The following is a 21,935-nucleotide window of genomic DNA, read 5'->3' as shown; positions in this document are numbered from 1 at the left end:
AAACCAGTGACCAAAGGGACAAAACCAGTGGCCGAAGGGCTGATGGCAGGTGGTCAGGGGGGACTGTGACTGGGAACTGGGATGTTCCCAGTGCTCCCAGTTCAGAGCTTGTGGAAGACGTTGAATGTTGGACACAGGTCTGGGCTCGGGGACACAAGTGAGGGCCTGGATACAGGTATAGGTGTGGTGGACACAGGTCTGGGTGTGGTGGACACAGATACAGGCATGGTGGACACAGGTATGGGCATGGTGGCAGAGGGACAGGTGTGGTGACACAACCAGGTGGCAGAGGGACGGAACAGTGCCCAAAGTGCTGCTGGCAGGAGCCTGGGAGGACACAGGGGCGCTCCCAGTGCTCCCAGTTTAGGGCATGTGGGAGTCTCTGAGGGGCAGAGTGGGGATGAACACAAGCACAGGTGTGCTGGACACAGGTACAGGTGTGGTAGACGCAGCTACAGGCATGGTAGACATGGGTACAGGTGTGGTGGACACAGGTATGGGCATGGTGGACACAGGTAAGGACCTGGGCACAGCTACAGGTGTGCTGGACATGGGTACAGGCATGGTTGACACAGGCACGGGTGTGGTGATGGAACCAGGTGACACAGGGACAGGTGTGGTGACAGAAACAGGTGACACAGGTAGAGGTGTGGTGATGGAACAGGTGACACAGGGACAGGTGTGTCGATGGAACAGGTGACACAGGGACAGGTGCGGTGACGGAACCAGGTGGCAGAGGGACAGAGCAGTGCCCAAAGTGCTGCTGGCAGGAGCTGGGATGGAGCCGGGGGCACTCCCAGCTCGGGGCACTGGTATTTGCTGAGGGGCAGAGCGGGGATGGACACAGATACAGTCATGGTGGACAGAGGTACAGATGTGGTGACAGAACCAGGTGACACAGGGACAGGTGCGGTGACAGAACCAGGTGACACGGGTACAGGTGCGGTGACAGAACCAGGTGGCAGAGGGACAGAGCAGTGCCCAAAGTGCTGTGGCAGGAGCCGGGGCGGACCCGCGGGCGCTCCCAGCGCTCCCAGCCCGGCGCCCCGGGCGCTGCTGCACCCGGTCCGGTCCGGTCCGGTCCCGGTGTCGGTGTCGGCGGGGCAGAGCCGGGCCGGGCGCGGCCCTCAGGGCACATGGAACACGTTCAGCTTGCTGGTGTTCTTGAGCGTCTGGCGGCGGTTGCAGAACCACACCCGCACCACCTCCCGCTCGTAGCGCAGCTCCTGCGCGATGCGCGTGATCTCCGCGCCCGTGGGCAGCGCGTTGCGCTCGAAGTGCGCGTTGAGCGCCTCCAGCGCCTGCGGCGTGAACGAGGTGCGGCGCTTGCGCTTCTTGCCCGGCTCGCCGCCCACGAACTCCAGCAGGTGCTGCTGCCCCTCGCGCTGCCGCTGCTCCGCCTCCCGCAGCCACTTCTCCAGCACCGGCTTCAGCTTCTGCGCGCTCTTGGGCGTGATGTCCAGCTTCTCGAACCTGGGGACACAGAGGGGACACTCAGGGGACATTCAGCGTGATGTCCAGCTTCTCGAACCTAAGGGGACATGGGGATATTCAGGGGGGACACTCGGGACACTCAGAGTGATGTCCAGCTTCTCGAACCTGGGGACACAGAGGGGACACTCAGGGGACATTCAGCGTGATGTCCAGCTTCTCGAACCTAAGGGGACATGGGGACATTCAGGGGGGACATTCGGGACACTCAGAGCGATGTCCAGCTTCTCGAACCTGCAGGGACACAGAGGGGACACTCAGGGGACACTCAGGGGACTCTCAGCGTGATGTCCAGCTTCTTGAACCTAAGGGGACATGGGGACATTCAGGGGGTGCATTGGGGAGTGATGTCCAGCTTCTCGAACCTGCGGGGACAGGGGGACATGCAAGGTTCACTCAGGGGACACTTAGCGTGATGTCCAGCTTCTCGAACCTGGCGGGACATGGAGACACTCAGGGGACATTCAGGGGACACAGGGGGGATGTCCAGTTTCTCAAACCTGCGGGGACATGGGGACACAGGGGGGACACTCAGGGTTCACTCAGTGTGATGTCCAGCTTCTCGAACCTGGGGGGACACAGGGGACACTGAGGGGACACTCAGCATGATGTCCAGCTTTTCGACCCTGGGGACATGGGGACACTCAGGGCACACTACTCAGGGGACACACAGGGGACACTCAGTGTGATGTCCAGCTTCTCGAACCTAAGGGGACATGGGGACATTCAGGGGACACTCAGGGGACACAGGACATGTGGACACTCAGGGGACACTTAGGGGACACTCAGGGGACATTCAGCGTGATGTCCAGCTTCTCGAACCTGGGGACATGGGGACATGGGGACACTCAGGGGACATGCAAGGGACACTCAGGGGACACAGAGTGATGTCCAGCTTCTCGAACCTGGGGGGACATAGGGACATGGGGACACTCAGGGGGGACACAGGAGACACTTGGGCGTGATGTCCAGCTTCTCGTACCTGCAGGGACACAGGGGGGACACAGGGGACACTCAGGGCACACACAGAGGACACTCAGCATGATGTCCAGCTTCTTGAACCTAAGGGGACATGGGGATACTTAGAGGGGGACACAGGGGACACTCAGGGGGGACATGGGACACTCAGGGGACATTCAGGGACATTCAGAGGGGACACAGGGGACACTGGGCAGGGATGTCTTGGGGCTGACTCCACCCTGTCAAACCTGAGGGGATGTGGAGGCCACAGGAGACCCTCAGGGATGGGGACAAGGGGACAGCAGGCTGGGACTGGGGGTGACAGTGAGGGGGGAGCAACGCCCAGCACCCTCCTTGGCCCATTCCCTCCTTTTCTCACCTTCCTCCTTGGCCCATTCCTTCCCTTCCTCACCTTCCTCCTTGGCCCATTCCCTTCCTTTTCTCTCAGTTTTTTCCTTTGCCCATTTCCTTCCTTTTTTCACTTTCTTCCTTTGTCCATTTCGCTCCTTTTATCTCACTTTCCTCCTCTGTCCCATTTTCCTCCCTTGCCCATTTTCCTTTTTCTCCAGTTCCCCTCCCTCCCCCTCTCCTCCCTTTCCCAATTTTCCTTTTCACCACTTTCCCCATTCTCAGCTTTTCCTCCTTTCCCAGACTTTTCCTTCTTCTCTCCAATTTCCTCCCGTTTTCCTCCCTTTCTCCACCTCTCCCTTCCCCAATTTTCCATCTTTTCCCCTTTCCTCCTCCTGTCCCTGGGCCTGGCCCTGTCACTGTCCTGTCCCCTCACCTGCAGCTGGCCCTGTCCTAGCCCTGTCCCCCCAGGTGCCATTACCTGCAGATGTCCCCCCAGGTGCCATTACCTGTCTCCCAGGTGACATTATCTGCAAATGTCCCTGTCCCTGTCCCCGTTCCCATCCCCTCAGGTACCATTACCTGCAGATGACCCCCCATTACCTGTCCCTGTCCCACAGGTGCCATTACCTGCAGATGGCCCTGTCCCTGTCTCTGTCCCCATCCACTCAGGTGACATTACCTGTCCCTGTCCCTGTCCCCTCAGGTGCCATTACCTGTCCCCTCAGGTGACAATACCTGACCCTGTCCCCCAGGTGCCATTACCTGTCCCTGTCCCCCAAGTGACAATACCTGCAGATGGCCCTGTCCCTGTCCCTGTTCCCCCAGGTGCCATTACCTGTCCCCAGGTGCCAATGCCTGCAGATGGCCTCTCAGGTGACATTACCTGTCCCTGTCCCTAGGTGCCATTACTTGTCTCTGTCCCTGTCCCCCAGGTGCCATTACCTGTCCCCAGGTGCCATTACCTGTCCCCTCAGGTAACAATACCTGTCCCTGTCCCCCAGGTGCCATTACCTGTCCCTCAGGTGCCATTACCTGCAGATGGCCCTGTCCCTGTCCCCATCCCCTCAGGTGACATTACCTGTCCCTGTCCCTGTCGCCCCAGGTGCCATTACCTGTCCCTGTCCCTGCCCTTGTCCGTGTCCCCAGGTGACAATACCTGCCCTTGTCCCCCCAGGTACCATTACTTGTCCCTGTCCCCCAGGTGCCATTACCTGTCCCCTCAGGTGACAATACCTGCAGATGGCCCTGTCCCTGGCCCGGTCCCTGTCCCCCAGGTGCCATTACCTGTCCCCCCAGGTGCCATTACCTGTCCCCTCAGGTGACAATACCTGCAGATGGCCCTGTCCCTGTCCCTAGGTGCCATTACCTGTCCCCCCAGGTGCCATTACCTGTCCCCCAGGTGCCAATACCAGCAGATGGCCCTGTCCCTGTCCCTGTCCCTGTCCCTGTCCCTGGCCCTGGCCCTGTCCCTGTCCCCCAGGTGCCATTACCTGTCCCCTCAGGTGACAATACCTGCAGATGGCAGACTGGCTGTAGGCGGGGCCCTCGGTGGCCGTCAGCGCCTGCCCCACCTGGGTCTGGGTCAGCCCCAGCGAGAGGCGCCGCAGTTTGAAGTTCTTGGCGAATTCCCGGATTTCCTCCAGGTTGATCCCGTCCTCCTCCGCGCTGGGCGGGGCAGGGGGCTCTGGGGGGCACGGGGGGGGGTGAGCCTGAGGCCGGGGACCCCAAAGCCTGCTGTGCCCAGGGGAACCTGCCCAGGGACCCCAAACCTGCAGTGCCCAGGGACCCCAGAGCCTGCAGGGCCTCCAGATCCCAGAGCCCACTGTGCCCAGGGGACACCAGAATCTGCTGTGCCCAGGAACCCAGAGCCCGCTGTGCCCAGGGGAACCTGCCCAGGGGACCCCAGAGCCTGCAGTGCCCTGGAACCCAGAGCCTGCAGTGCCCAGGAACCCAGAGCCTGCAGTGCCCCAGACTCCAGAACCGGCTGTGTCCAGAGCCCAGACCTGCTGTGCCCAGGGACCCAGAGCCTGCTGTGCCCAGGGGAACCTGCCCAGGGACCCCAGAACCTGCTGTGCCCCAGACCCCAGAACCCCTGTGCCCAGGAACCCCAGACCTGCTGTGCCCAGATCGCAGAGCCTGCAGTGCCCAGGGACCTCAGTCCCTGTTATCCCTTTTCCCCTGGACCCCAGACCCAGCGCTTCCTCCTCCCGGTGGTTCCCTGACTCTGGTAATCCCAAAGACCCCAGGCCCTGTTATCTCTCCTCCCAGTTCCCCTTATTCCTCTGCCCAGTGACCCCAGACCCTCATTACCCCTTTCCCCAGGGACTTCAGACCCCATAACCCCTCTTCCCAGGGACCCCAGACCCCATTATCGCTTTTTCTCACAGTCCCTCTTATCTGTGCCCAGGGATCCCACACTTTGTTATTCTCCTCCCAGGGATCCCAGACTGACATCTCTCTTCCCAACCCTTTCCAGGGGAAGTCCCTGTAATTACCAGGGGATCCCAGTCCCTGTTATCCCTCTTCCCAGTTCCCCTTATTTCTCTGCTCAGGAATCCCAGACCCCATTATCCCTTTTTCCCACAGTCCCACTTATCTCCTCCCCCAGTTCTTCTTATCTCCTCCCACACTTCGTTATTCTCTTCCCAGGGATCCCACACTCTGATCTCTCTCTTCCCAAAACTGTCCAGACCCCACTATCGCCAGGGGACCCCAGACCCCATTATCTTCCTCCCAGGGACCCCACACCCCATTATCCCTTTTTCCCACAGTCCATCTTATCTCTTCCCAGGGATCCCACACTCTGATCTTCCCAACACTTTCCAGACCCCACTATTACCAGGGGACCTCAGATCCCATTAATCCCTCTCCCCACGCAATCCCAGTTCTTGCCATGCCCCTTCCCACTGTCCCCCCTGAGCCCACCCCCCCGTGCCAGCTGTGCCAGCCCCTGCCACCCCCCTCCCAGTCCCTCCAGTGCTCCCAGTGCCCCCAATTCTCCCAGTGCCCCCAGTGCTCCCAGTACTCCCAATTCTCCCAGTGCCCTCAGTCCCCCCAGTGTCCCCAGTCCCCGCGGCGCTCCCAGTGCTCCCAGTTCTCCCACTGCTCCCAGTGCCCCCAGCACTCACTGGCCACCAGTGCTCCCAGTGCCCCCAGTGCTCCCAGTGCTCCCCAGCGGCCCCCAGTGCTCCCCAGCGGCCCCCAGTCCCCCCAGTGCTCCCATTTCTCCCAGTGCTCCCCAGCGGCCACCAGTCCCTCCAGTGCCCCCAGTGCCTCCAGTGCCCCCAGTGCCCCCAGTCCCTCCAGTGCCCCCAGTGCCCCCAGTCCCTCCAGTGCCCCCAGTCCCTCCAGTGCCCCCAGTGCCCCCAGTCCCTCCAGTGCCCCCAGTGCCTCCAGTGCCCCCAGGGCTCCCATTGCTCCCAGTGCTCCCAGTGCCCCCCCAGTGCCTCCAGCACTCACTGGCCACCAGTGCTCCCAGTGCCCCCAGCACTCCCAGTGCTCCCAGTACCCCCAGCACTCCTAGTTCTCCCAGTGCCCCTAGTTCTACCAGTCCCCCCAGTTCCCCCAGTCCCCCCCAGCGCCCCCACCACTCACTGGCCACCAGTGCCCCCAGTTCCACCCAGTCCCCCCAGTCCCCCCAGTTCCCCCAGTCCCCCCAGCGCCCCCACCACTCACTGGCCACCAGCTGGCTCACGGTCGGGGTCTCGGAGCCCGGGCCGGGCCCCGGCGATGGCGGCACCGACACCTTGGGCACGGCCGGGGGGCTCGGCCCCACCCCCGCGGGGGCCGGCTGGATGGGCTGGACCTGGGGGGACCCAGGGGTGAATGGGGGTGACCCAGGGGTGACATGGGGGGGACCTGGGGTGACATGGAGGGGACTGAGGATCACCTGAGGGGACCGGAGGTTACCTGGGGGGACCGAGGGTGACATGGGGGGACCTGGGGGAGACCAGTGGGGAAGCTGGACGTGGGGGGACACGGGGGTGACATGGGGGGACTTGGAGGGACCCAGGGATGACCTGGGGGCCTGGGGGGGGGAACCCAGGAGTGACTTGCGGGGTAACCTGGGGGCTGACCCTGACTCGGGGGGCTTGGGGTGACTTGGGGGGTCTCGGGGGAGGGTCAAGGTGACTTGGGGGGCTCAGACGGTCTCAGGGTGACTTGGGGAGGTCTTGAGGTGACTCGAGGGGCTCGGGGGGCTCAGGGTGTCTTGGGGGGATCAGGATGACTCGTGGGGTCTCGGAGTGACTCGGGGGGTCTCGGGGTAACTCAGGGTGACTCAGGGTGACTCGGGGGTCTCGGGGATGACTGGGGGGGGCTCAGGGGGTCCCAGGGTGTCTCGGGGGGCTCAGGGGCTCTCGGGGTGCGGCCTCACCTCGCTCTTGATGGGGGGCTGCTCAGCGGGGCCGTTTTTCTTGCCGGGGGCGGGCGCGGGGGGGGCGGCGGCCAGGGCTGTCCCCGTGGCCAGCGTGGCGCCCAGCGTGGCGATCACCTGGCCCTGCGCGTTCAGCAGCAGCTGCGGGGTCACCGCTGTCACCTGCAGGCTGGGCGGGGCCGGCGCGGGGGCGGCCGCGGCCACCCCGGGGGGGGCCACGACCCACGGCAGGGTCCCGATCACCTGGGGGGGGACACAGAAATGGGGGACCCCAAACACCCACCCCGAGGGGGGTACGGGGGCCACGGCAGGGTCCCGATCACCTGCGGGGGGACACAGTGATGGGGGACCCCGAAACACCGCTCCGAGGGGGGGGCCACGGCCCATGGTAGGGTCCCGATCACATGGGGGGGGACACAGTGATGGGGGACCCCAAAAACCGGCCCCGAGGGGGGACACGGCCCCAGGAGCAGCCGGGACCCCCGCCCCAGGTGTCACCGCCCCGGGGGGGGCACGGACAGGTGACCCCGCGTACCTGGCCCTGGGCGGTGCTCAGCAGCTGCCCCGGGATCCCCTGCACGCTGGGCAGGGGGGTGGCGATCACGGGGGGGGCGCTGAGGGACCCCAGGATCTGCGGCTGCGCCCCCAGAGCCGCCGTGAGCTGCGGGATGGAAACGGGGTCAGAGCGGGGCCGGGGGGCACCGGGACCCCCGGGGGATGTACCGCCCTCCCAGTGGCCGCTGGAGTCCCTGGGGGTTCCTAAATCCATAAATCCATAAATCCCTAAATCCATAAATCCATAAATCCATCTGCTGGGAGCGGCCCAAAGCAGAGCTGCAGCTTCTTGGGGTGGGGAAACTGAGGCTGGGATTGAGTTCAGGCAAACTGAGGCAGGGGTTGTGTTCTGGGGAAACTGAAGCTGGAATCCTGCACTGGGGAAACTGAGGCAGGGATTGAATTCAGAGAAACTGAGGCTGGGATTGAGTTCGGGGAAACTGAGGCAGGGATCCTGCCCAGGGAAACTGAGTCCAGAATCCTGCATTGGGGAAACTGAGGCAGGGATTGAGTTCAGGGAAACTGAGGCAGGGATCTTGCACGTAAAATCAGGCTGGAATCCTGCTTGGGGAAACTGAGGCTGAGATCTCCTTCTGGGACAGGGGGACTGGAATCCCGCACTGGGGAAACTGAGGCTGGGATCCCACCTGGGAAACTGAGGCAGGGATCCTGTTCTGGGGAAACTGAGGCAGGGATCCCATTCTGGGCCTCGGGGCTGGGATCCTGCCTGGGGAAACTGAGGCTGGGATTGTGTTCTGAGGAAACTGAGGCAGGGATCCTGCTTGGGGAAACTGAGGATGGGATCCCACCTGGGATCTTATCGTGGGGAAACTGAGGCAGGGATTCTCTCCAGGGACACTGAGGCAGGGATCCTGCACAGGGAAACTGAGGCTGGGATCTTGTTCTTGGAAATGGGGGCTGGAATCCTGCCTGGGGAAACTGAGGCAGGGATCGTGTTCTGGGGAAACTGAGACCAGAATCCTGCTTGGGGAAACTGAGGCAAAAATTTCGTTCTGGGCCCCAGGGCTGGAATCCTGCCTGGGGAAACTGAGGCAGGGATCTCGTTCTGGGGAAACTGAGACCAGAATCCTGCTTGGGGAAACTGAGGCAGGGATCCTGTTCTGGGGAAACTGAGGCAGGGATCTCGTTCTGGGCCTGGGGCTGGGATCCTGCCCAGGGAAACTGAGGCTGGGATCATGTTCTGGGGAAACTGAGGCAGGAATTTTGTTCTGGGCCCCAGGGCTGGAATCCTGCCCGGGGAAACTGAGGCAGGGATCTTGCCTGTAAAACCAGGCTGGGATTGTGCACAGGGAAACTGAACATTGCCTGGGAAACTGAGGCAGAGATCCTGTTCTGGGACACAGGGGGTGGAATCCTGCCTGGGGAAACTGAGGCAGGGATCCTGTTCTGGGGAAACTGAGGCTGGGATCTCGTTCTGGGCCTGGGGCTGGGATCCTGCCCGGGGAAACTGAGGCTGGGATCATGTTCTGGGGAAACTGAGGCAGGAATTTTGTTCTGGGCCCCGGGGCTGGAATCCTGTCTGGGGAAACTGAGGCTGGGATCTTGCCTGTAAAACCAGGCTGGGATTGTGCACATTGCCTGGGGAAACTGAGGCAGGGATCCTGTTCTGGGCCCGGGGATGGAATCCTGCACTGGGGAAACTGAGGCAGGGATCCCACCTGGGAAACTGAGACAGGGATCCTGTTCTGGGGAAACTGAGGCTGGGATCTCGTTCTGGGCCCGGGGCTGGGATCCTGCCTGGCGAAACTGAGGCAGGGATCATGTTCTGGGGAAACTGAGACCAGAATCCTGCTTGGGGAAACTGAGGCAGGGTTCCTGCACAGGGAAACTGAGGCAGGGATCCTCTCCAGGGACACTGAGGTCACAATCTGCCGTGTGGAAACAGAGTGGGATCCTGCCTGGGGAAACTGAGGCTGGGATCCTATACTGGGACACGGGGGCTGGATTCCTCGCTAGGGAAACTGAGGCAGGGATCTCGTTCTGGGCCCCGGGACTGGGATCCTGCCCGGGGAAACTGAGGCACGGCCCCGGCCCCGCCATTCCCGGCCCGGGCCGGGCTCGCTCCTTACAATGCCGGGGTTAAAGGCCAGTCCGGCGATCTGGGGCTGCACGGCCACCGGGGGCTCCTTTGGGGGGGTGGGCGCCGGGGGGGGCTGGGGCAGCAGCGGGGGCTGCCCCGGGGGCGGGCGCGGCGCCGGCACCGCGGGCACGGCCGGGACGGCGGGGCTGAGCACGGCGGCGGCTGCGGAGAGACGGAGACACCGTCAGTGATGGCACCGGCACCGCCACAACGCGCCCGCGTCCCCGCCCAGCCCCCCGGGTGTCCCCTCCCTCCCGCGGGGGTCACCTGCACCCGGGGCTGCTGCCCGAAATGGCCCCGACACACCTGGCACAGGTGCAGCGTCGCTAAAGCCACCCAGAGATGGGGTCGATCCCTCCCCGTCCACACCTGGAGGTGTTCACACTGGTGTGGCGGGGGGGGCACACCTGGAACCTCAAACCTGGACCTGGAGTCCCAAATGTGCACCTGAAACCCCAAATCTGCACCTGGAGCCTCACCTGAAGCCTCAAATCTGCCCCTGGAATCCCAAATCTGCACCTGGAGCCAAAAATCTGCACCTGGTGCCACACCTGGAGCACCAAATCTGCACCTGGAGCCAAAAATCTGCACCTGGAGCCCCAAATCTGCCCCTGGAACCCCAAATCCGCACCTCGAGCTTCAAATCTGCACCTAGCGCCACACCTGGAGCCCCAAATCATCCAGATGCTCATTGCCACTCCCTGTGGGATTCACATTCTCGAGCCCAAATCTGCACCTGGAGCCCAAATCTGCATCTGGAACTACACCTGGAGCCCCACCTGGAGCCCCAAATCTGCACATGGAGCCCCAAATCGGTACCTGGAACTACACCTGGAATCCCAAATCTGCACCTGGTGCTACACCTGGAGCCCCAAACCTGCACCTGGAGCTGCACCTGGAGTCCCAAATCTGCACCTGGAGCCCCAAATTGGTACCTGGAGCCAAAAATCTGCACCTGGAGCCTCAAATATGCACCTGGAACTGCACCTGGAGCCCCATATCTGCACCTGGTGCCCCAAATCTGCACCTCGAGCCCCAAATCTGCACCTGGAGCCTCAAATCTGCACCTGGAACAACACCTGGAGCCCCATATCTGCACCTGGAGCCCCACCTGGAGCCTCAAATCTGCACCTGGAGCCACAAATCTGCACCTGGAACTACACCTGGAACCCCAAATCTGCACCTGCAGCTCCAAGTCTGCACCTGGAACCAAAATCTGCACCTGGAGCCAAAAATCTGCACCTGGAGCCACACCTGGAGCCCCAAATCTGCACCCGGAGCCCTAAATCTGCATCTGGAGCTGCACCTGGAGCCCCAAATCTGCACCTGGAGCCACAGCTGGAGTCTCAAAGAGCTACACCTTCGGTTTTCAAATCCCCAAGTCCAAGCCCATTCAGCTCCTGCAGCCACACCTGAAACCCCAAATCTACAGCAGGTGCCACAGGTGGAGCCTCAAACCTACACTTCGATACTCAAATCCCCCAAGCCCAAGCCTATTGGACTCCTGCAGCCACACCTGGAGCTCCAAAATTACAGCAGGTGCTACACCTGGAGTCGGAAAGCTACACCTTGATACTGAAATCTCCCAAATCCAAGCCCGCTGGGCTCCTGAAGCTGCAGGCACACCTGGAGCCCCAAATCTACAGCAGGTGTCACACCTGGAGCCCCAAATCTACAGCAGGTGTCACACCTGGAGTCTCAAATCTACAGCCGGTGTCACACCTGGAGCCCCAAATCTACACTAGGTTCCACACCTGGAGCCCCAAATCTACACCAGGTTCCACACCTGGAGCCCCAAATCTACAGCAGGTTCCACACCTGGAGCCCCAAATCTACACCAGGTTCCACACCTGGAGCCCCAAATCTACAGCAGGTGTCACACCTGGAGCCCCAAATCTACTTGGATCTCACCTGTTGCAAGCACGTGTCATACCTGGAGCCCTAAACCAGGTACCACACCTGGAGCCCCAAATCTGCACCAGGTGCCACATGTGGAACCCCAAATCTACAGCAGGTGCCACACCTGCAGCCTCAGAGCTACACCTTCGGTACTCAAATCCCGCAAGTCCAAGCCCATTGGGCTCCTGAAGCTGCATCTGGAGCCCCAAATCTACACCAGGCATCACATCTGGAAATCTACACCAGGTGCCACACCTGGAGCACCAAATCTACAGCAGGTGCCACAGGCGGAGTCCTAAATCCCCAACAGGTGTCACATCTGGAGCCTCAAAGCTACACCTTCGATACTCAAATCCCTCAAGTCCAAGCCCATTGGGCTCCTGAAACTGCAGCTGCATCTGGAGCCCCAAATCTGCACCAGGTGCCACATGTGGAACCCCAAATCTAAACGAGGTGCCACAGCTGGAGCCCCAAATCTACACAAGGTGTCACTTCTAGAGCCCTAAATCTACACCTGGTGCCACAGGTGGAGCCTCAAAGCTACACCTTGATACTCAAATCCCCCAAATTTCAAAGCCCTGCTGCAGCCACACCTGGAGCCCCAAATCTACACCAGGTGTGACACCTGGAGCCTCAAATCTAGATTAGGGGCCACATCTGGAAATTTAGTCCAGGGGCCACACATGGAGCCTCAAATCTACACCAGGTGTCACTTCCAGAGCCCCATATCTACACTAGACGCCACACCTGGAGCCCCAGATCTGCACCAGGTACCTCATATGGAACCCCAAATCTACAAGGCGCCACATCTGGAGCCTCAAAGCTACACCTTGATACTCAAATCCCCCACGCCCATTGGGTTCCTGAAGCTGCAGCAGCACCTGGAGCCCCAAATCTACACCAGGTGCTACATCTGAAAATCTACACCAGGTGCCACATCTGGAGCCTCAAAGCTACACCAGGAGCCACATCTGGAGCCCTAAATCTGCATCACATGCCACACCTGGAGCACCAAATCTAAACCAGGTGCTACACCTGGAGCCTGAAAGCTACAGCTTCCATACTCAAATCCCCCAAGCCCATTGGGCTCCTGCAGCCACACCCGGAGCCCCAAATCTACCTGGACTTCTACTGTTGCAAAAGCTTGTGCCACAGGTGAAACCCCAAATCTACACCAGGAGCCTCAAACCTGGTGAGATTTGCACCTCCTGCAACCACACCTGGAGCCCCAAATCTACATTAGGTGTCATACCTGGAGCCCTAAACCAGGTACCACACCTGGAGCCCCAAATCTGCACCAGGTGCCACATCTGGAGCCTCAAAGCTACACCAGGTGCCACAGGTGGAGCCTCAAAGCTGCACCTTCGATACTCAAATCCCCAAGTCCAAGCCCATTCAGCTACCACAGCCACACCTGGAGCCCCAAAACTACCTGGACCTCATCTGTTGTAAGCACGTGCCACACCTGGAGCCCCAAATCTATACCAGGTGTCACACCTGGAACCCCAAAGCTACACCAGGTGCCACAGGTGGAGCCCCAAAATATACACCAGGTGCCACCCCTGGAGCCAGCCCCAAATCTCCATCAGGTGCCACACCTGGAGTCTTAAAGCTACACCAGGTGTCACTTCTGGAGCCCCAAGTCTGCACCAGGTGCCACACCTGGAGCCTCAAAGCTACATCTTTGGTACTCAAATCCCCCAAGTCCAAACCCATTCAGCTCCTGGAGCCTGAAATCTACACCAGGTGCCACACATGGAGCCCCAAATCTAAACGAGGTGCCACATCTGGAGCCCCAAATCTAAACCAGGGGCCACACCTGGAGCCTGAAAGCTGCACCTTTTATACTCAAATCCAAGCCCATTTCAGAGCCCTCCTGTAGCCATACCTGGAGCTTCAAATCTACACGAGGTGCTACACCTGGAGGCCCAAATCTACAACAAGTGGAGCCTCAAAGCTACACCTTGATACTCAAATCCACCAAGTCCAAGCCCATTGGGCTTCTCCAGCCACACCTGCAGCCCCAAATCTACCTGGACCTCACCTGTTGTAAGGACCTGTTGCTTCCAGACCTGATGCCCCAAATCTACAGCACGTGCCGCAGGTGGAGCCTCAAAGATACACCAGGTGTCACTTCTGGAGCCCCAAATCTTCACCTTTTATACTCAAATCCCCCAAATTCAAGCCCATTTCAGAGCCCTCCTGCAGCCACACCTGGGGCCCCAAATCTCCACCAAGTGCCACAGGTGGAGCCTCAAATGTACACCAGGGACCACATGTGGAAATATACTCCAGAGGCCACACCTGCAACCCCAAATCTACACCAGGTGCCACAGGTGGACCCTCAAAGCTACGCCTTCCATACTCAAATTTCCCAAGCCCATTGGCTTCTGCAGCCACACCTGGAGCCCCAAATCTCCATCAGGTGCCACATGTAGAGTCCTAAATCTCCAACAGGTGCCACACCTGGAAATCTACACCAGATGCCACACCTGGAGCCTCAAAACTACTCCTTATTTGATACCCAAATCCCCCAAACTCAAGCCCATTTCAGAGCCCTCCTGGAGCCACACCTAGAGCCCCAAATCTACACCAGGTGTCGCATGTGGAGATCTACACCAGGTGCCTCACCTGGAGCCCCAAAGCTGCACCTTGATACTCAAATCCCCCAAGTCCAAGCCCATTTGGCTCCTGCAGCTACACCTGGAGCCCCAAATCTACACCAGGTTTCACACCTGGAGCCCCAAATCTACAGCTCAATACTCAAATCTCCCAAGCCCATTGGGCTCCGGCAGCCACACCTGGAGCCCCAACTCTTCCCGTTCTCTGTCAGATCCCGGTAGCACCTGGAGCCCCAACTCTTCCCGTTCTCCTCTCAGATCCCGGTAGCACCTGGAGCCCCAACTCTTCCCGTTCTCTGTCAGATCCCGGTAGCACCTGGAGCCCCAACTCTTCCCGTTCTCCTCTCAGATCCCGGTAGCACCTGGAGCCCCAACTCTTCCCGTTCTCTGTCAGATCCCGGTGCCGCTGCCGCGGTCCGGCCGCTCCGGGCGGGGTTACCTGTGAGATTGGCTACGGGCGGTTTGAAAATCGCCCCCGCAGGTGCCGCCGGCGTCAGTCCCGGGAGCGCGGCGAGCGTTGCTGTGGGAATTGTCACCAGGGCCAGCGCCTGCTGGCCTGTCACCTGACCTGCAATACTGATGGGGATAAGAAGAGGTTGAGTAACTGTCCCTGCCGGAACCATTACTCCTGTCACACCTGTGGCTAAGCTTTCCTGAGCCAACACCTGCGGAGATAAATGAGATTTGAAAGAGAAACACAAATCAACGCCCTGCTCAGCATCAGGGAAACCCCCGCGGGGCCCCCCCGCCCCGCCTGGGACACCCCTCGGGGGAGGGGGAAAAGGGGGAACCCCCAGGGAATCCCTCGGGGGAGGGGGAAAAGGGGGAACCCCCAGGGAATCCCTCGGGGGAGGGGGAAAAGGGGGAACCCCCAGGGAATCCCTCTGGGGGGGGGGCAAAGGGGAAATCCCCGGGGAATCCTCTGGGGGGGGGCAAAGGGGGAGCCCCCCTGTACTGGGAATCCCTCGGGTAACTGGGGGGCTCCCTGGTGAATCTGTGGGGCGGGGGAAGCAAAGGGGGAGCCCCCCTGAACTGGGAACCCCTCTCCGTGGGGAGCTCTGTGAACTGGGGGGCACTGGGGGGCTGTGGAGCCTCTCTGGAGGGGATTAAGGGGTCCCCCCACTACTGCTGACCCCGCTGTGTGGGGATGGGGGGCAGAGAGGGGATCCCCTTCACCTCGGGGTCCTCCCTACCCCTGAACCCCTTCTCCATAGGGACACAAGGGGCACCCGGAGCTTCCCTTCTTCCCCAGTTCTGCGTGGGGGGACAAAAGGGATCCCCCTTACCTGGCCACCCCCTGCCTGCGGCCACCTCCCCCGGGGTCCCCCATGCCCCCCAGCCCCGGGGGACAGTTACCTGTGGCGTGGCCTGCACGGCCAGGTGTGTCACGCCGGGCTGGCTCGGGGCGGGGCTCGAGGCCACCGGGGCGGGCGACGCTGCTTTGGCTTTACCTGGGGGAGAACGGGTGGGGGTCAGGGGGAGACACCCAAACTCTGCACGGCCTCCCCCAGGTGTGCTCAGATGCGCTCAGAGCCCGGGGAGGGGACGCAGGAGGGGCAGGGATCCGGACCAGCCCCGGTGTGACCAGGGCGGTGACAGCCACCAACACCCGGGGGTGGCATCCTTCCTCGGCAGGAGAGAGGATGGGACAGGGGACAGGGGACAGGTGACAGGGGACAGGAGACAGGGACAGGTGACGGGGGGCAGGTGACAGGGACAGGTGACAGGGGACAGGAGACAGGGACAGGTGACGGGGGGCAGGTGACAGGGGACACGGACAGGGGACAGGGGTGTGTCCTGCCGGATTTGGGGCGCTGGCCAGCAAGCAGTGAGGAATAAAGCGGGATCTCCCCAAAACGGGAGCTGGCGGGGGGAGGACCCGCAGCAGGACCGCGGAGCAGCCCAGGTGACACAAACCAGACACAGCCTTGGCTCCAGGGAGGGACCCGGGAACGATCCCGGGAATGGGAGAGCCGGGGAGCACCGGGAACGATCCCGGGAGGGAAACACCCAGGGGGAACCGGGAACGATCCCAGGAGGGAGAGACCCGAGAGGCACCGGGAATGATCCCGGGAGTGGGAAACCCTGGGGAACCGCATGGAACGATGCCGGGAACGAGAGACCCAGAGGGAACCGGGAACGATCCTGGGAGGGAGAGATCCGGGAGGGAACGATCCCGGGAAGGAGAAACAATGGGGGGCACAGGGAATGATCCAGGGAAGGAGAGACCCAGGGAACTGCTGGGAACGATCCCGGGAATGGGAGACCCGGGAGACATCGGGAATGATCCCGGAAAGGAGAGACCCGGGGGGAACGATCCAGGGGAGACCCGGGGAATTGCCGGGAACGATCCCGGGAATGGGAGACCAGGGGAGCACCGGGAACGATCCCAGGAGGGAGAGATCTGGGGGAACCGTGGGGAACGATCCGGGAGCGAGAGAGAGCCGGGGGGAACGATCCAGGGAAGGAAAGACCCAGGGAACTGCGGGGAACGATCCCGGAATGGGAGAGACCCAGGGAACCGCCGGGAATGATGCCGGGGAGACCCGGGGAGCACCGGGAACGATCCCGGGATGGAGAGAACCGGGGAACTGTTAAGAACGATCCCGGGAATGGGAGACAAGGGGGGCACCGGGAACGATCCCAGGAACGAGAGACCCGGGGGAACCGGGGACGATCCCGGAAAGAAGAGACCCGGGGGAAACGATCCCGGGGGGAAGGAGAGACTCGGGGGAAACGCCGGGAACGATCCCGGGGGGAACGGGAGACCCGAGAGGCACAAGGAATGATCCCGGGAGGGAGAGACCCAGGGGGACCTGGCGACGATCCCGGGAATGGGAGACCCCGGGAACCGCACGGAACGATGCCGGGAACGAGAGACCCAGAGGGAACCGGGAACGATCGCGGGAAGGAGAGAGCCGGGGGGCACCGGGAATAATCCCGGGACAGAGAGACCCGGGGAACGATCCAGGGGAGACCCAGGGAACTGCCGGGAACGACCCCGGGATGGGAAAGACACGGGGGCCACCGGGAATGATCCCGGGAGGGAGAGAGCCGGGGAACGGCCGGGAATGATCTCGGGAATGGGAGACCCGAGTGAGGCATAAACTTTAAGGAATTTAGAGATTTTAGAGGAGCTAAGATTTCAGTTAGAGATAAGCTTTATTGGAGTTAATTAAAATAAATGGGCAGGCCTTGATGAAGTTAAGAGTTAACTAATAATTGATTGCTTGTCAGCACGATGTTGGGTTAGCTGGGTTTATAATGAAGAATATAGAAACTGATAAATAGATTTTAGGAACATAAGACAATTGTAGGCCTCCTCTGCTCTGAAACCAATTGAAGATGGGGAGTGGGAGTTCTACCAACGCGTTCATTTGTCACATTTGCATTGAAAAGGTAGAAAGGTCAGAAGGAGGAAGACTTCATTTACTTCCTTATTTTGGGACCTTTCCCCATGAAAGGGACCCCATTTCAAGGAACAAACTGTGCATGCCTAATGGCTTTTGGACTAATTACCATGGGAAACAGGGAATGGGATGTACCAAAGTTATGAATATGCATTTGTATTTTGGGTATTCCATACCTGTACAGATAAAAGGACTCTGTGATCACCTGTAAATTGCAGTGTGTATTTGGGAGCTATCCCACAATAAACATCCACTTTCTAACTCTAAACTGTTAAGAGTTTTTGTCCCTCACGGTTGGATATCGGCACTAGATCAATATCCATGTTGGAAATGAGATGTACCAAAGTTATGAATATGCATTTGTATTTTGGGTATTCAATACGTGTATTGAATTGATATCTATGGACATCAAAATCCAGTGATCAATATCCATATTGGGAATGGGATGTACCAAAGTTATGAATAAGTATTTGCATTTTGGGTATTCCATGCTTGTATAGATAAAAGGACTCTGTGATCATCTGTAAATTGCAGTGTGTATTTGGGAGTTATCTCACAACAAACATCCACTTTCTAACTCTAAACTGTCAGAGAGTTTTTGGATATTGGTACTAGATCAATATCCATAATGGGAATGGGATGTACCAAAGTTATAAAATATGCATTTGTATTTTGGGTATTCAATACTTGTATTGAATTGATATCTATGGATATCAAAATCCATAGATTTTGGATATCAAAAGCCATAGATTATTACCGCGCCTGAGTGGGCGCAGCTGGTGAGAGAGAGACGGTGAATCTTGTATCTTGAATCAGAAGGCTTGATTTATTAATATATGATATAATACATTATAGTTATACTAAAAAGAATATAGAGAGAGGTTTTGCAGAGCAGCTAGGCTAGCTAGGAAGAGATAGAAAAGAATCCACAACAAAGCTGTGGCCAAGGACTCAGTCCCCTGGCTTGCACTGGTGATTGGCCCTTAATTATAAACATAGAAAATGAGCCAATCAAGGTGAATCCTATTGCATTCCACAGCAGCTGATAACAATTATTTACCTTCCCTTCTGAGGCCTCTGCCTTCCAGAAGACACAGAAATCTGAAAGAAAGGATTTCTGTGGAGAAATGTCTGCGACAATAGATCAATATCCATACTGGGAATGGCATGTACCCAAGTTATGAATATGTATTTGTGTTTTGGGTGTTCAATACTTGTATTGATAAAAGGACTCTGTAATCACCTGTAAATTGCAGTGTGTATTTGGGAGTTATCCTACTATAAACATCCACTTTGTAACTTTGAACTGTTAGGAGTTTTTGTCCGTCACAGTTGGATTTCGGTACTAGATCAATATCCATATTTTAAATAAATCATGGGGAACTGCTGGGAACGATCCCGGGAAGGGAAGGGAAGGGAAGGGAAGGGAAGGGAAGGGAAGGGAAGGGTTTCTCACCTGCTGCCCCCCCGCCGGACGAGCTCGGGGTGCTGGCGGGAGCGTCCTCCACACCTGGGGGGCCCCCCTGTGCCGGGGACCCCCCCACTCCCTCCCCGGCCGTTTTGGGGTCCCCATCCACCCCCACCTCCAGCACCCGGATGGTCTCGTGGCTGGACATGACAATAACCTGGAAATGAACCCCAAAATTAGCTCCGGGTGCGTCACCCCGGCCGCGCCCCCCAGGCCCCCCCCGCCTCCCTGGTTTTGGGGTGCAGAGCCCACCGGAACCCCGCGGGATCGAGGAACGGTGGGGGAGTCCCAGCCCCCAACAGCTCGGAGCTTTGCTGTCAGCGCCCCAACCCCAGGGGCACCCCCGGCTGACACCTCGGGCGGGTGAAACGCTGCCAGCGGCACCCCCAAACTCACAGCACCCCCACAGCTAAAGCACGCCCTTACCTGCAGCACCCCCAAAGCTACAGCAAAGCCCCCACAGCAGCAGTACCCCCCAAAGAGAACCAGCAGCCCCAAACCAGAACCAGCAGCCCAAAACAGAACCGGCACGCTCAAACCTAAAGCCTCCCGATACCTACAGCAAAACCTCCACAGCTGCAGCCCCTCCTGAACAGAACCGGCACCCCCAAACAGAACCGGCACCCCCTGAACAGAATCGGCACCCCCAAACAGAGCCAGCACCTGCAAGACAGAACCGGCACTCCTCAAACAGAACCGGCACCCCCTGAACAAAACCAGCCCCCCCAAAACAGAATCAGCACCTCCAGAAAGACCCGGCAACCCAAACCTAAAGCGCCCTGACACCTACAGCAAAACCCCCACAGCTGCAGCACCCCCAAACAGAACCAGCACCCCCAAACAGAACCAGCACCCCCTGAACAGAACCGGCACCCCCAAACGTAAAGCATCCCAAACCTACAGCAAAACCTCCACGGCTGCAGCACCCCCAAACAGAACCAGCGCCCCCAAAACAGAGCCAACACCATGAAACAGAACTGGCATCTCCAACCAGAACCAGCACCCCCAAACAGAACCGGCATCCCCAAATAGGACCGGCACCCCCAAACAGAACTAGCACCCCCGAACAGAATCAGCACCCCAAACAGAATCAGCACCTCCAAACGGAGCCGGCACCCCAAACCTAAAGCACCCCCAAAGAGACCAGCACGCCCTGAAGAGAACGAGCACCCCGATACCTACAGCAAAACCTCCACAGCTGCAGCACCCCTAAAACAGAACTGGGACCCCCAAACAGAACCAACAACCCCTGAAAAGAGCCAGCACTCCCAAACCTAAAGCACCTCCGAACAGAACCAGCACCCCCAAACAGAACCGGCACCCCCTGAACAGAACCAGCACCCCCAAAACAGAACCGGCACCCCCTGAACAGAACCAGCACTCCCAAAACAGAACCAGGACCCTCAAACCTAAAGCACTCCGATACCTACAGCAAAACCTTCACAGCTGCAGCACCCCCTGAACAGAACCAGCACCCTCAAACAGAACCGGCACCCCCAAACAGAGCTGGCACCCCCAAACCTACAGCAAAACCCCCACAGTTGCAGCACCCCCTCGAACAGAACGAGCACCTCCAAGCAGAACCAGCACCCCCAAACAAAATCAGCACCCCCAAACAGAATTGGCACCCCCTGAACAGAGCCGGCACCCCCAAACAGAACCAGAACCTCCTGAACAGAGCCATCACCCCAAACCTAAATCTCCCCAAACCCAGCGAGCTCCTGCCGCACACCCGCAGCCCCCCGTGCCGGGGCTCCCCCCGTACCTGCAGGAGCGTGGCGGGGACAGGAACGTACACGGTGAGGGACCCGAGCCCCGCGGCCATGGCCGGGAGCGGGCCGGGACCGCCGGGCTCCGAGCCGAGAGCAGCGGCCCGGGCGGGAGGGACCGAGCTCCTTATCCCGCCCGGCAGAGCCGATATCAGCGGGACCGGCCCTGCACGGCGGCAACAGCGCCACACACACACCCCGGGGGCTGGGACGGTGCCGGTCCCGAAGGACATTCCCAGGCCCAGGGACATCCCCAGAACAAAAGGACATTCCCAATCTCTGGGACATTCCCAGTCCCAGGGGCATTCCCAGTCCCAGGGATATTCCAAGTCCCAAAGGACGTTCCCAGTCCTGAGGGACATTCCCAGACCCAGGGACATTCCCAATCCCAAAGGACATTCCCAGTCTCAGGGACGTCCCCAGTCCCCACTGGCCCAGAACCTCATTTGGAGTAGGGGGTCCCAGCAGGGCCAGAACCAACAGAGACCCCAAAGTGGCCCCAGAGTAATTTCTGAGCCCTCCCCAAGTGTTAAAACATTTCCTTCCTTCCTTCCTTCCTTCCTTCCTTCCTTCCTTCCTTCCTTCCTTCCTTCCTTCCTTCCTTCCTTCCTTCCTTCCTTCCTTCCTTCCTTCCTTCCTTCCTTCCTTCCTTCCTTCCTTCCTTCCTTCCTTCCTTCCTTCCTTCCTTCCTTCCTTCCTTCCTTCCTTCCTTCCTTCCTTCCTTCCTTCCTTCCTTCCTTCCTTCCTTCCTTCCTTCCTTCCTTCCTTCCTTCCTTCCTTCCTTCCTTCCTTCCTTCCTTCCTTCCTTCCTTCCTTCCTTCCTTCCTTCCTTCCTTCCTTCCTTCCTTCCTTCCTTCCTTCCTTCCTTCCTTCCTTCCTTCCTTCCTTCCTTCCTTCCTTCCTTCCTTCCTTCCTTCCTTCCTTCCTTCCTTCCT

At 59.5% G+C, this 21,935-nt stretch overlaps 1 protein-coding gene across 1 annotated transcript in view; it reads right to left on the bottom strand.

Moving 5' to 3' along the window:
• Nucleotides 1-927: 927 nt before the first annotated feature.
• POU6F1 (POU class 6 homeobox 1) overlaps nt 928-21,935 on the bottom strand; it is a 46,600-nt gene continuing 25,592 nt past the window's right edge. Inside the window, 11 exon segments of the mRNA XM_058821971.1 lie at nt 928-1,473; nt 1,925-1,943; nt 2,163-2,197; nt 4,315-4,486; nt 6,478-6,607; nt 7,178-7,420; nt 7,713-7,838; nt 9,823-9,995; nt 14,793-15,018; nt 15,710-15,804; nt 19,220-19,388. Coding sequence (XP_058677954.1) covers nt 1,128-1,473; nt 1,925-1,943; nt 2,163-2,197; nt 4,315-4,486; nt 6,478-6,607; nt 7,178-7,420; nt 7,713-7,838; nt 9,823-9,995; nt 14,793-15,018; nt 15,710-15,804; nt 19,220-19,388 — 1,734 coding nt within the window. The 3' untranslated portion in view covers nt 928-1,127.

Source organism: Ammospiza caudacuta, chromosome 31 (genome assembly GCF_027887145.1).
Source record: "Ammospiza caudacuta isolate bAmmCau1 chromosome 31, bAmmCau1.pri, whole genome shotgun sequence".
Classification (NCBI taxonomy): domain Eukaryota; kingdom Metazoa; phylum Chordata; class Aves; order Passeriformes; family Passerellidae; genus Ammospiza; species Ammospiza caudacuta.
Note: the sequence above shows the minus strand (reverse complement) of the source record. Positions and strands in the feature narration are given on the sequence as shown.